Raw genomic sequence first — 14,722 nt, forward strand, 5'->3', positions numbered from 1 at the left:
AAAAAACAAAGACCAATTAGAACATGTCACGTGTCCCCATTAATCACTGATGTGGACAATGACGTTGCCGTTGATCACATTGACCAAATAAAAAAATTATAAAAATAAAAATAAAATCGTAAAAAAAATAGTTAAAAATATATAAAAATTGTGTAAAAAACATTTAAATTATTTAAAAATATTAATGGTAACAAAATATTTAAAAATTGAAAAAAACTATTAAAAATAATAGAACATTATTTATTTTCTAATTATTAAAAACTTTAAATAATTATTAAAAATTGTAAATAATTAACAAATCAAATTATTCTTCTTCGTCTTCGTCGTCTTCTTATTATTCAATTTTCTCTACAAATTTCAAAAGAATAAAAGGAGATTTTCTATGTTGTCATCTAATTTCTTTTCTTGATTTATTTTGGTATTATTGTTTTCATATTCGCAATTATGAAAAAGTAACAATATATGATTTGATTAAAAAATATAAAAATTATTTAAGAATTTTGAAATTGTCGATGCCACCGATTCACAAGTTTTAAATTAATTTTAAAATTAATTACTATTTATAATTTTTTGATAATTATTTTTAAATTTTTAAATAATTTTCTCAATTTTTAATAACTTTTACAAATTTTAATTTTTTATAATTTTTAATAACTTTTTTACAATTTTAAAATATTTTTAACAATACTTAATAATTATTTAAAATATCTAAAATTTTTACAATTTTTAAATATATATTTTTTATAATTTTCTAGTCTAATCAGTACGCAATCAATTGGTCAACGACCACGCCATGGTCCACATCAGCAGTTAACGGGGACACGTGGTGTGTTATGATTGGTTTTTTTAACACGTTAACAGCATCAAAATGGAACAGAAAAAGAATTTAAGTACCAATAGAAGAAAATGAGTGTAGTTCAGGGGTCAAACAGTGAATATAGCCGAAAAAAAGATAGGTCTGGACTTTCAATTAATTATTTTATCTATTTAAAAGGGAAAGAAAAACAATTATAAAACCTTTTGTTTCTGTTCTTTTTCCCCTATTTTTACTAGTCAATCTGCTTCACTTTCACTCACTTTCCTCGTGCTTTCCTCGCTAACATACGCCTTGAAAACTGTTCTTTACTTCTTCTTCTTCTTCTTCTTCTTTTTTTGTTTATCATCTGATTTAATATTTTCGGTCATTTCCGTTCTTCCAACATTTTTTTTAATTGCAGTTGAATTCTTTTTTTTGGCAGTTGATTCATCCTCTAAATCTTCTCAGGTCAATGTAGCTGGGTTTTTCTCCTAAATTACAATTTTCGTTTCAAATTCGGGGATTTTGCTATCAAACTATGTAGTTGAGGATCCTGGAGCCTTTGTAGTAGTAGTAATAATAATAAAACCCTCTTTCTACATTTACCGGGCTTAGATTGAAATCTCCAGTTTTATTTATTTATTTTTATTTTTGCGTTTCTAGCATTATTGTCACAAGGATCTCCTTTTTCTTCTTTTGGTCAAAAACTTAGGTTCATTTTATTTTATTTTGAGGCTTTTATCCCCGCTGATTATTCAAGCAAAGAGTTTTTTTCCCTTATTTCCTGTAGTTGATTTATTGGAAGCTTGGAGTTTTCAGTTTGGTAAGTCGAGTTTTGAGAGAGTGTTGGATTAGTGGGTAATAAGTGCCGAATTTGACACAGATCTGAGTTAAAATAACCTACATTAAGCTCTTTGGGGGTATTGGGTATTGTTAAAGAAAATTGTTCTCTTTTGTTTTTTCCTGCTTGAGAATGGATCATGTGATTGGTGGTAAGTTCAAGCTTGGAAGAAATATTGGCAGTGGCTCTTTTGGAGAGCTTTATTTGGGTATGAGAATCCAAATCTCTTACATGGCTTTCTCTTTCTTTTTATGGAAAATCTATTGTCTCTTTGTCAGCATTGTACCTTTCTTCTTCTAATTTTTTTTTTGTTTCTATTGAAGGGGTAAATGTGCAAACTGGAGAGGAAGTTGCTGTCAAACTGGTATGCGATATCCTCTTGATGATTTGGTTTTTTTTATTGTGTCTTTTGTTAGTCTGCTGCCGATGGTTTACTTGCTAGCTGCGGTTGTCAACTTGTAATGGTGATTTGGGGACGTTGAATAGCTATAAATAAAGCTGTCTCTAGATTTTCATATGCTTGCTGCGTGGTTGTTTTCACTTACTGACTTGTCTTTCTCAAAAAATCAAAAATAGAAAGAAAAAAATGTTGGCTATTATTCTTACTTATCTTCTGTTTTCTGTTTTTTCAGAATTACAAACCTTTGGACTTGAATTGCTTTAGATTTTGGGCATATGGCTAGAAAAAAAATGATCAAGAGTAGGCTCTTCAGTCATTATTTTGTTCTTAAAAATTAAGATGTTATGCATGAACACTCCTCAATTTGTGCAAGGAAATGTCACTTGTCCAGGGAAATCTTCCATATCAGCTGTGTTCAATTTATATGGCTCATCATTTAAGTGTAAAGAGAAAGAACATTTGTTATTGCCCTCATTTCCATTCTGAGAAAGTGTTTTTACACAAATGAAAAATTGAAAACATTCTCTAAGAAAAGGTGTTTATTAATGGTTAACTGCCCTTGGATGATAATTTTATCAGCTTTATCTTTCCAACCTGCGCTTTTCTTTTCGTTTGAAATGAAGATGTGGTGGTGCTCTTCCACAGTTCCACTTAGAATGTGTCATTTTAGGTGCAAATGTGAAGGGTGTCAAAAGTTCCTTATCATGGTAACAGTGACAGGGCAGAAAACAATTTTTTTATCTAATGACCGTTTATATTTTCTAAGCCCAAGCTATGACGTTGACCTATTTTTATTTTTCTGTTCCTAATGTCAGGAATCTGCAAAGACCAAGCATCCTCAGCTTTATTATGAGTCAAAATTGTATATGCTTCTTCAAGGAGGAAGTAAGTCTGTGTCTCTTCCTTGCTCTCCTCCCTCTATGTTTGTCTGTAAAAATGATTTGGTACTGCATCATAATTTGGCTATGGTCTTCCTTGAGGTAGCCTTTTCCTCTCTACTACCATTATATGAGAAAAAAAGAAGAAGAAAAGAACAAAAAATGCAAGCTTTGATCTGATGAAATCCAGCTTTTTATAATTTTTATAAATAAGTTTTCATCAATTTACTACTGTTCTTTGTTGCTGCTGGTATAGAAGACTTTCTTTTCTTTCTTAGTCCTTAACAATTTGTTCAGTTGTTAATTGAAAACCTTTCTGTGGAGATACTGGCAGGTTGATCTTGAATATTCTGTTGTTATTGTTGTTTCTTTTATTTTTCTGTGTATGCATGTGTGTGCGTATAATTTTTAAGAAGCACATTAATTTTGTATTTAAATAACTCGGTGAGGGTTCTCCATATAGTGGGTATTCCCCATCTCAAGTGGTTTGGAGTTGAGACGGATTACAATGTCATGGTAATTGACCTTCTTGGACCTAGTTTGGAGGATTTGTTCAACTACTGCAACAGGAAACTTTCCTTAAAAACAGTGTTGATGCTTGCTGATCAAATGGTATGTATGAGACTCTTTTGTGATAAACAGTTAGCTTTCAGGTTTTTTATATTTAATTTTCTCCCTTTTCTACTTTTTCCTCTGTTTCTTCTCAGATTAATAGATTAGAATATATGCATTCAAGAGGCTTTCTTCACCGTGATATAAAACCTGACAACTTCTTGATGGGCTTAGGACGCAAGGCAAATCAGGTATAGTTTTTTTGTTTTTCTTGTTTCTTATGTTGGAAATATAACATGTTCGTACTTGTTAGACTGCTAGGACAACCACCTTCAATTTTGAATTTCCGGTTATGATAAGAATATTTTATCATTGCTGGGAATAGGACTTTGTAACACTTGAAAGGCATGAAATAGTCTAGTATCATTTGTGTTACTTTTTTTGTTAATTCTATTATTACAGGTATATGTCATTGACTATGGTCTTGCAAAGAAGTATAGGGATCTTCAGACTCATAAGCACATCCCGTACAGGTGGGTTTTTTTTTTCACTTTTAAATACTGAAATTCAGACTTGAAGTTCTCAAGATTGTATAATTCTCGTCATGGTACATGATTAGTTTTTACATGCTAGATAAGAAAGTTGCTTCATGGTCTATATTCAACTGAGTGTTTGTTTTGTCCATGGAGGCAAGGCATGCTCCCTTAGCATTTTTCTATCTCTTGCTTGCTCAAATTTCTTTTTCATTTTTGCCTATTATCTCCTGTCTTTGTATCAATATTGTAGTGTCACCTATGCGTAAACATGTCCTGAATATTTGGTGCAATCCAACTTAGTCCAAAATGCATTTGTTTGTGAAACAACTAACCAATTTCTTTGCTGCAGAGAAAACAAGAATCTCACTGGCACAGCTCGTTATGCAAGCGTTAACACTCACCTTGGAATTGGTAACTAATGTTACATTGTGGCACAACTCTTAGAAGTAAATCATATATCATTGATGCAAGTTTACTTGTTACTTTTATTGACATAAATTCTTCTCTTTATTGGCAGAGCAAAGCCGAAGAGATGATTTGGAATCCCTTGGTTATGTGCTCATGTATTTCCTGCGAGGAAGGCATGCTCATTTCATTCACTTTTTTTATGCATTTGCTGATGATGTTTGATTGTTAATTGTTATTGAATCTTTGTTCTTAGTTTTCTTCACATTGATTTTGTTTCAATTTGGACAATTTCTTTGCTTCAGCCTTCCCTGGCAGGGGTTAAAAGCTGGTACAAAAAAGCAAAAGTATGATAAGATTAGTGAAAAGAAGGTATCGACTCCTATTGAGGTATGATCAGTTATTCCATGCTTAGACAAGTTTGTTCCCTCTAAGAAACTCGGTTGAGTTACATCTGACTAATGTAGGATCACTAGTTCTTGTACACCGGCCTGCTCTTCATCTATACGAGGCCAGGTCTGATCTTTGTATTCGCTCTGTCCGTTTTACGGAATGTTTATACTAAAAACTTTTTGAAGCAGTTTGAATTTGATGGCGCATTGATCCTTGTTTTAGAAAGGAAAAAGTTTTCTATTTGTTTGAGTTTAATGTAAAAAAATAAAAAAGGATATAAAATTGTTTGTTTTGTTGTTATAGTGAAATTTAATTTGGCTTAACAAATAGTAAGTGAAATTTAAAGTTGACAAAGGGAATACATCGATCAAGGCTAGCTATGGTTGGCATGTGATCCTTCTGTGTTAATCCTTATGATTATTATTCTTGTCTCTTTGGTTGGTAATATCGGTTTATATGTGTTTAACAGGTTCTTTGTAAGTCATATCCGTCTGAGTTTGTGTCTTATTTTCATCACTGCCGATCTTTGCGGTTTGAAGATAAACCTGATTATTCATATTTGAAGAGGCTTTTCCGAGACTTGTTTATAAGAGAAGGTTAGTTATCATCATCGTGGCTGCCTTAATGCTGACCTCTATGTACAGTATTCTAATATCCATTACTCTCTCACACACATGCATGTGCTTGCACATACGCTCAGGATGCTCTCAAATTAATACCAACTCTATAGTTGTTTTCTTGTTTTCTTTTCCTTTTTATGGTTCTGAAATTTGCACTGCTGCAGGTTATCAGTTTGACTATGTCTTTGACTGGACTGTATTGAAGTACCCAAAGATTGGTGGCAGCTCCAGAGGGCGGGTAAGTACTTGTAACCTTCTAGCTCTCTGTTATTGTTATCTTGGGAATATTTTACTCAGCAATTCAATCTGTATGTCAGCATTCCAGTGGAAGGGCAGGTTTAGCTGCTGGACCAACCATTGAAAAACCCGAAAGAATCTCAGGTTTGCTTACATAACTAATTTCTCATTAGACCGTATATGATTCCTGATTCTTGGGACTTAAGTACTGGATAATCAACTATTTGCTTCAGAAGATGGTCACTTGAATTTGTTAAAAAACAGGTCATTTATGAAATGGCAAAAGCTATACGATGTAAATGAAGATGGATTCTTTTTGAAGTCGTCTTTGAAAAAGAAACATCTTTTTTGTTTTTACTAATTATGATAGTAAGCGTTCTGTCTTTGAATCCCTTATGGTTTATTCTCCTTGATAACATTCAGTGGGAAGAGAGATTCGGGATAGATTCTCCGGTGCTGTTGAAGCATTTTCCAAAAGAAATATTTCAAGTACCAGTCCTCATCTTGATCATTCTAGACACAAGACTGTTGATGATGGGGCTTTGTCAAAGCATGCGGTGAGCTTTAATTTCCTTTCAGATATTTTTCTTTTATCTAGCCTATACTATTCTATATGAAAATATCTCTAAAAAAGAAATCTTACTGATTGAAAAAGTTCATTGGTCATCAATGCCATTTTTAGCTGTATTATGGCAAAACTTTAGACCCACTTTTTGTCCTTTTTTATGAAGGCCAAGTAAAATATTGCATCTCTTTGGCCCATTTTGAACATTGTTATCATTGTTTTGCATTTTCAGCTCCCTGATTCAGATAAAAGATGCAGTTCTTCTCGATATGGTAGCACTTCAAGAAGAGCTGTAGTAGCAAGCAGGCCTAGTTCATCCGTTGAAGCCAACGACGCATCGCAAAACCGACTAACATCAAGTGGTGGCCGCATGTCTACCACACAAAGAATTCAACTTGCCTTTGAATCTAAGACATCTAGCCGAGCCACCCCTGTTAGAGGAAGCCGTGATGATCATCCTCTTAGAAGTTTTGAGTTCCTCTCGATTAGGAAATAATGGCATTGAATGTCAATCCTGACTCAATGTTTCCAAGAACTTATATTCTCACTCTGTATATGGGATATCTCACCAGATTCACTGCCCCTACAGCTCATTTAACTTACCTTACCCCATTGCCAACATTTTTTTTCTCAAGATTGTCTCCTACCAGAAGTGTAATGTGTTTTAAACAGCATGAAAGAGAACTTGTGTATCGGAAATTCGGAACTCAATTTGTCATATGCAACCTGAATAATGGCTGCAATATGATATTGTTCCATCTGTTTTTTTCCCTTTGTCATGAAAATTAACCCACCAGCATTTGGTAATTGTTGCTGGTTTTTAAATGGAAAGCTTCTACTTCTGCAGTTCTTCCTCGAAAGAGGGGAGGAGAAGTAGAGAGAACTCAGAGAGAATAAGGAATGAGAAAAATCTATTCAATTGCTTAATCACCATTTCGGCACCGACTTATGCTTAATAGTGTGAGTAACAGCCTCAAAAACCACCTGGCAACTAACAATCCAGGTGTTTAAAATGAACCGTAAAACTTAGCCGTCTTTCCCAAATGCGACCTCGTATTAGTACAACTAAAACAAGCACAAAAACGCAGCGTTTTGTCTACACCAATTAAACTTAACTAAAAATAACAGAAATTCAAAACATTTGCAGCCTCGATCATTGCCAAACTTCCATTCCGTAACATCCATAACAAATAGTCTCCTCGTAGAGTTGATCCTTGTCCTCAAGGATCAAAAGTAGGATATTGTTGCTGAAAGGTGCTTCAAATTTCCTAGGAAGTCTTCTGGAAAGATATGTCTGTCCATTCCACTAGCACTTCAATAATTGCTTGATTTCCCTTCATAGTTATCCTTCTCTCAAGAATTCTTATTGGCTCCTTCAAAATTGATCCATCTGAGCTTATAGGAGGTAGCACAAGTGTATTGACTGCTGAACCAATATTTTTTTTCAGCTGAGAGACATGAATGGTCAAGTGAATTTGAGCTCCCACAGGTAACTTCAACTTGTAAGCAACCTCCTCAATCTTGGCCTCCACAAGGTAAGGCCCGAAATACTTTGGTGAAAGTTTTTGATTTCACAACTTCCTCAAGGAGTGCCGTCTGCAAGGCTAAAGCCTTGGATACACTAAGTCTCGAACCTCAAATTGCCTATTTGATCTCCTCTTATCTGTCATTTGCTTCATCCTCTCTTGTGCTCGTTTTAGATGAAACTTAAACAACTTTCTCAACTCTTCTCGGTGTAGAAGGCTCCTATCAACCTTTGCTACCTATGAAGAACCAGCCGGATAGAGCAAATGAGCAAGAGCTACCTAGCCATACATGGCTTCATAAGGGGTGGTACTAATTGCTAAGTGAAATGTGGTGTTATACCACCATTCTGCTAGGGCAACCAATTTGCCCATTCAGAAGGTTTCTCCCCTGTCATGCATCGAAAATAACCCTCCAAACACTTGTTCAAATTTTTTGTTCAAAATAACTCTATGTATTTGAACAATGAATAAATATATAAAGTTAATTTCACATTTCACTATTATGTCTTTTGTGTTTCTGTCTTTCATGTTTTGCATACATAACGAAATTGCGACAAGCAAATACTAGCTCATTGATTATCTAAGTTCAAACTGATGATAAGTGGCACTGTAAGAACATTTACAATGCGAGAAAGACAACTTACTTTAGTAGATAATCTAAACGAGTCTATAATCCCGTAAAATAATCAAAGTGAACATTTGATTCAAATACTTAAAAGGATTATTATGTCATCTACAATTCCAATTAGAGAGATGGCTAGTCTTGGCTATCGGAGCAGCTGACTCCACGGGTAGAGACATACGTGTACTCATTAGAAGAATGATCCATTGTACTGAACCCAAGTTGAATTAATTCTGAATTTGTTTGTGAATTAATTCACTTGTGACGTTCATGATGTGACTTACCTAAATCCTGAGTTAGTCATTGACCATTTGTATATAACTCATGTGTTTTGATATAAGTGGAGGCGTATGCTCCAAAGATGACCGAGTCAATATCCGGTATGTTAAGTACATGACTTATGTATGACATGACTTTACTAGCAACAATGAAATTCATAGCTTGATTAAAGAGTTAACAATATCCTTTCATTGACATTGTGTGGATTGATAAATATGAAACGTGACCATGGGTTGCTCGTTCTGGAACGAGCAATTTATCACAGCCATTAGTTGACAGTGATCATAATAATCATTAAGAAGGTACAATGCTGACAGTGAGATAAAATAAAAATGTATTGAGTGAACAGGTTTAACTCAAAGGAATCAACGATATCATATGAAGGTAACACACACATGACGAGATCATTGGACAAAGCAATTGGATAAATTGCTTTCGTAAACAATATACAATAAGGAGTTTTCAATCATGATACTTTTTGTGTACTGACTCCATGATTAGGTAATTGCGAATTATTGGAATGATGTTTCTGGACATAATTGCAATTAACTCGAGTCAAATTTTATATGTCTGATTGGTCCCTTCGCTAGCTTAACAAAAGCTCGACTGGATTGCATTTGAATCAGAAGAAAATTTTACGACTTTGGAAATAATTTAATTGAGTCGATTTATTCGATGTGGAATTAAATTAGGCGGTCGTGAGAATTTGATTAAAGATTTTTTTTAAAAAAATTAATTTGGAAAATTTCAATGATTTTTATAAAAATTAATTTTGATCAGGTAAAATTAAATTAATCAAATTAATTAAAATAAATATGATATTTTTGGAAATTAATTTTCAAGTTAAACTATTTGCCCAATGGGTAATTGAACTTGAAAATTAGACCCGAGATTGAAAATTAAACTCAGGGCTGGACTAGATTGGTTGGACAATCACTATCTCGAACCGAACTGACAGCAACCGAGTCGATCAGGCCCATTCAGGCAAAACAAAAACGGCTTGAGGTGCCGGGGGAGTCGCATTGGCGATGGAATCGTCGGGCATGGCAGCTACGACGACGGCGATCCGATGGCTGGTGGATGGTCGACGACAATGATTCTTCAATTGTAGAGTAGTGGAAAAGTTAGACTCTTACTAAGACTCTACCGGGTAACTTGATTTCAGATTAACTTTTCCAAATATAGTATTTTTTAATGAATTTAATATTAAAAATAAATTTAATATTTATCTAGATATTAACATGAAATATTAAATTAAATTAAATATTTATCTAGATAGTATTTTATTAATTTAATATTAATACGATATATTAAATTTAATTTAATATTTTTCTAGATATTAATATGAAATATTAAATTAAATTAAATATTTATCTAGATAGTATTTTATTAATTTAATGTTAATGTGATTAATTCTACTCCTAGTAGAATTCTCTCTGACTCTCCCTATATAAAGAGAGCTTATGTCATTTATTATCTGACACTTGAATTCAAGAAAAGTTGTAGAGAGAAAATTTTCTGAAAAAATTATTTCAGAAAATTTTTAGAGATATTCTTATTATTTACAAATTGACCCTAGAAGTTTAGATAAATTACAAAATTGCCTCATTGGTAATTTTTTGAATTTTTTTTTGATTCAAAGTGAGCCCACACTCGTCAGACGTGAGCTTGAGGATACCGGAGAAGACTACTAGGTCGAAGCATTCATCCTAGACGAATCATAAATGTACTATTTTGATTAAGTGTTAATTACTTTAGATAACACAACCAAGTTCTTATTTTTGAAAAAAAAATTTAAAACTCTGGTTTCTCTTTAAACTTATTTTCCGCTATGTTTTTCGAACTTGATTTTCCAAAATCCTTACCAGATGCGGATCGTCGCAAAAAAAGCATTTTATCTCGCTTCCCTTCTCCTTCGAGTTGTTGTTGGTTTTCCACTTCATGTTCCGTGGTTTCCCATTGCCACCATTACTGTTGTCATAATCTTCATGTCCTTATTCATCTTCCCCACCATCGCCCTTCCCATAGGGCTTGGAAGACTCGAACTTGTCTTTCCTCGGAACAAGTTCAATTAAGGAATTTGCTACTATCATGGCTTTGGTAAGTTCCTAGACTCTTCGATGTTGCAACTCTTGCTTCGCCCATGGCTTCAACCTATCTATGGAGGAGAAAAATGCCTCTTCACTCAAATTAAAAATCTGGAGCATGAGTTCACTGAACTCCCACACATGCTCCCTAACTATGCCTCGTGCGTAAGCCGATACAACTTTGCTCAAACCTCGTCCTCAGCATACTTTGGGTAAAACTGTGCCTTGAATTCCTTTTGGAACTCCTCTCAAGTCCCAATTGCGGCTCTATCACATTTCTCATCTGTGGGCCTACGACGACATCATAACAAAATATCAACAAGATACATAGCAAAAATGTTTACCTTAGTAACATCATCCATGTTGTCTTTCGCACGCAAGTATTGCTCCATTCCCAATAAGATGTTGTTTACATCTCTTGCGGACCTTGTCCTCGTAAAATTTTTTGGCTTCAGGACATCTATCTCACGGTTGAGTGTTGCTCAAATTCTTGTGCTCAAAGTCCTCACCGTGGCCATTGTTTCCTCCTTCAAAGCCATCGCAATGGCTTTGAAAGCATCGTTCCTCTCCGCCAGCTTACCGGCAGTGAAATTGAGCATCCCTTGTATCTTTTCCACATTAGAATTGAAAGAATCCAACACAAAGTCCTTAAGCTACTCCTTCATTGACTCCAACTTATCGGTGTGTCCCTCGACCACCTCAAGTGTCTGTGTAACAGCCCGATTTTGGGCCTAGTCAGAATAGTGGTTTCGGGACCACAAATCAGACAAGGGAAAATATGGTTATTATTATATTTTTATGGTCTACAATTTCACGGAAAATTTTCGTAAAAATTTCATTCGAAAATTTCGATGTTTGGGCACTCAATTTAGTCAAAAGGACTAAATTGTAAATAGTGCAAAAGTTGAGTTCTATATGTAGAAGTATCTAATTGATATGAAATTTTAAATTGGAGGTCTTTATGTGGTAATTAGACCATTAGTTAGTTGATGGACAAAAATAGACATAAGAAATGAGAGAAATAGATTTTTTTTAAGTGGGGGCATATTAGTCATTTGGTAATAAAAAAAAATAAAATGGGAAAAAGATGACAAAAATCATCATCTTCCTCATTAGTTGCTGCCGAAATTTGAAGGAAGCCATAGCTAAGGTTTCTTTGCTTTCTCAAGCTCATAGTAAGTGCATCCTAGCCCCGTTTTTAATGTTCTTCGCATTTTTGGAATCCTCGTAACTCGGTTTAGCTTATTCTAGCAATAATTCGTGTTAGGGCTCATATTTGGAAAAATACCCATAGGTGAAATGTGTTTATTTTGTTGTTTTATGGTGGAATATGAAGCTATAAATTATGTTAAACAACTTTTGCTAAGCGATTTTAAGCGAAAACGGGTAAATAGGCATAATCGGTAAAAATAATTATTGTTCATAAGTGTATGTTAGAGTGAGAATTTGATGTTGCCATAGAAGGGAAAAATGTTCAGCATGTCATAAAACCTAAGAATAAGTGATGAAGTTTAATTTCCGAGCTTGGGGACAAAAGTGTAATTATGCAAAAGTTTGGGGGCAAAATTGTAATTTTTCAAAAAGTTGGGTGGTGGATTATTTTAATGAATGTGAACATTAAATGAGTTAAATTTGCTATTATAGATCAAGAAAGACGTGAAGATTATCTCAAACGAGGAAAAGAAAAGATAGTGGAGTGAAGTGCAAAATTACGATATTTTGCACCGAGGTAAGTAAACACGTGACTTGATGTATTATTTTGACATTAATTGATATATGTTGAGATTTATTTGGAATTAAAATAAATGTTTGGCCATATCCTAAAAATGTTGTTAAATCGGGAAAGGTGGTAAAGAGTTGCAATATATGATTTATGGGTTGAACACTCGGAATAAGCCGAAGTATGTTGTACATAAAGGGGTTGCTGTGTGCTGATTCCCCGATTCATTGGTGGTGCTATGTGCGATATCCACCGTATCTTTGAAATGTGAAAGGGGGTTGCTATGTGCTGATTCCCCCGAGGGGTTGCTAAGTGCTGATTCCCCGGTTCATTGGTGGTGCTAAGTGCGATATCCACCGTATCTCTGAAATAAAAAGGGGGTTGCTATGTGCTGATTCCCCCAAGGGGTTGCTATGTGCTGATTCCCCGAAGGGGTTGCTAAGTGTTGATTCCCCGATTAAGTGGTGGTGCTAAGTGCGAGATCCACCAATAACGGTTAACATTCCGAGTGCTCAACGAAAAAGTGTGGAAGGTGAATATTGCCATATGGTGGAAATTTTTATGGGACAAATATTGAGTTGGATGCTAAATCGATCCATGTATGAGATGGGAGAAAATATCAAAAACGAAAAAAAGAACGATTTAGTTATAAACTGTGTTGAACAACAGCAGATGGGTAACTTTGAAAAATCACCATAAATGGTGGAAAATGAATGGGAAGCTGAATAATATATGAAATTGAAGCTGAATGTGTCTATTTTCATATGAAATAAATAGAATAAGCAAAAGAGTTGTATTTTTGGAGATATCTGAATTTTTACTGAAACAGGGCTGGATTGATTTCGGGATCCCCTGTTCTAACTTTGGAAAATCACCAAAAATTGTAAAAAAATAATTATGGTGTGAAATTTATATTCCTGGATTCCTTATTGACTCTATTTTTAATAGAAACAAGCGAAACCATTTTTAAAATTTTGTACAGCGAGTTAAGTGAATTTTTTTGAGGAAGGGTCAGAACCGTTGGGCAGTGAAACAGGGGAAGTTTTAATGAATAAACTGTACTAATTGGCTGGGTAAAAAATTCTGAAATTTTTATGGTGAAATGGTATATGAGTCTAGTTTCAGGGAAAATTTACGAAACTCAATTTGGAGCCCTGTAGCTCCGGATAAAAATAAATTAGCGACTATGACGCAGAAAAATAGTTTGCTGGAAATTGCCTAAACAATGAAGTTATTCATGAATAAGTTTATATTTTGGTGTAGTTATGTGAGTAATTACTTATTTATCATGTGTTTACTTACTAAGCTATATGCTTACTCGATTTTATTTTTCCCTTGATTATAGTGACTTCCGACAACTCGGAAATTTGGAACGAAGTCAGACAATCATCCACACTATCCTTCACACTTGGGGTATTTTGCTACTATCGTTCCGGAAAATTATGGCATGTATAGACGACCTATGAAATATGGAATCATCATGTAAATATATGTTATGGTTTGATTTAAAATGTGGTGTTCATTAATAGTTAAATTGTGAGTATTATTATAAATGAGTTTGGTTGATATATATATATTGGATTGTGATTTAAATTTGCAGGAGGTTTAAGCAAAATTAAGCAGAAATGCTGTCGAAATTTTTTTTTAAAAAACTTAGTAATACCTCATACTCTGTTCCGAGCCGGAATACGAGTAAGGGGTGTTACATTTTAGTGGTATCAGAGCTACGGTTTAGTCGGTTCTCGGACCAATAAAATATGTGTGAAAGTCAGTCTATACATGCCATCAATATATTGTGATAGTGTGATGATTTCTGACAATTTAAAATTTTGTTTTATATAGTAAATGGATCCTAATCGAAGTATGGCAGATGATGTTGAAAGTAACACGCCGGTTCCCGCACAAGGGACCGCGCATGAAGAGAGTAGACATGAGACACATGGACAGGATGAGGCTCGAGAAGCCTTCCTCCGAATGATGAGTGATTGGTATACAGAATATGTCCGTGTAAATCCGAATGTTCCACCTCCTCCACCCCCTCCTATTCCTCCTCCGGTCCCCGTAGCTCCACGAAGTGCTGAATTGGTGAGATCAAGTAAACCACCCGTTGATAGAATTCGAAAGCATGGGGCTGAAGATTTCAGGGCCAATGTTGATGATGATCCGGAAAAAGCCGAGTTTTGGCTTGAAAATACTATCCAGGTATTTGATGAATTATCTTGTACTCCTGAGGAATGTTTGAAATGTGCTGTGTCTTTATTGAAG

At 34.5% G+C, this 14,722-nt stretch overlaps 1 protein-coding gene across 3 annotated transcripts; it reads left to right on the forward strand.

Moving 5' to 3' along the window:
* Window positions 1-1,022: 1,022 nt before the first annotated feature.
* Window positions 1,023-6,981, forward strand: LOC107954622 (casein kinase 1-like protein 6). Of its 3 annotated transcripts, XM_041096447.1 has the most exons (15): window positions 1,608-1,845; window positions 1,961-2,001; window positions 2,270-2,337; window positions 2,853-2,922; window positions 3,379-3,527; window positions 3,623-3,718; window positions 3,930-4,000; window positions 4,353-4,414; window positions 4,521-4,584; window positions 4,714-4,798; window positions 5,271-5,397; window positions 5,586-5,659; window positions 5,739-5,802; window positions 6,082-6,215; window positions 6,456-6,922. In XM_041096447.1, exons 4-15 carry the CDS (start codon window positions 2,904-2,906, stop codon window positions 6,717-6,719), a joined length of 1,209 nt encoding a protein of 402 aa, XP_040952381.1. In that variant the 5' UTR covers window positions 1,608-1,845; window positions 1,961-2,001; window positions 2,270-2,337; window positions 2,853-2,903; the 3' UTR covers window positions 6,720-6,922. The 3 variants fall into 3 exon arrangements, with proteins under 3 accessions (XP_016745721.2, XP_040952381.1, XP_040952380.1); XM_016890232.2 differs by lacking the exon at window positions 2,270-2,337 and having other exon boundaries at window positions 1,023-1,845; XM_041096446.1 differs by lacking the exons at window positions 1,608-1,845; window positions 1,961-2,001; window positions 2,270-2,337 and adding an exon at window positions 2,346-2,744 and having other exon boundaries at window positions 6,456-6,981.
* Window positions 6,982-14,722: the final 7,741 nt, after the last annotated feature.

Source organism: Gossypium hirsutum, chromosome D07, assembly GCF_007990345.1.
Source record: "Gossypium hirsutum isolate 1008001.06 chromosome D07, Gossypium_hirsutum_v2.1, whole genome shotgun sequence".
NCBI classification, from domain to species: domain Eukaryota; kingdom Viridiplantae; phylum Streptophyta; class Magnoliopsida; order Malvales; family Malvaceae; genus Gossypium; species Gossypium hirsutum.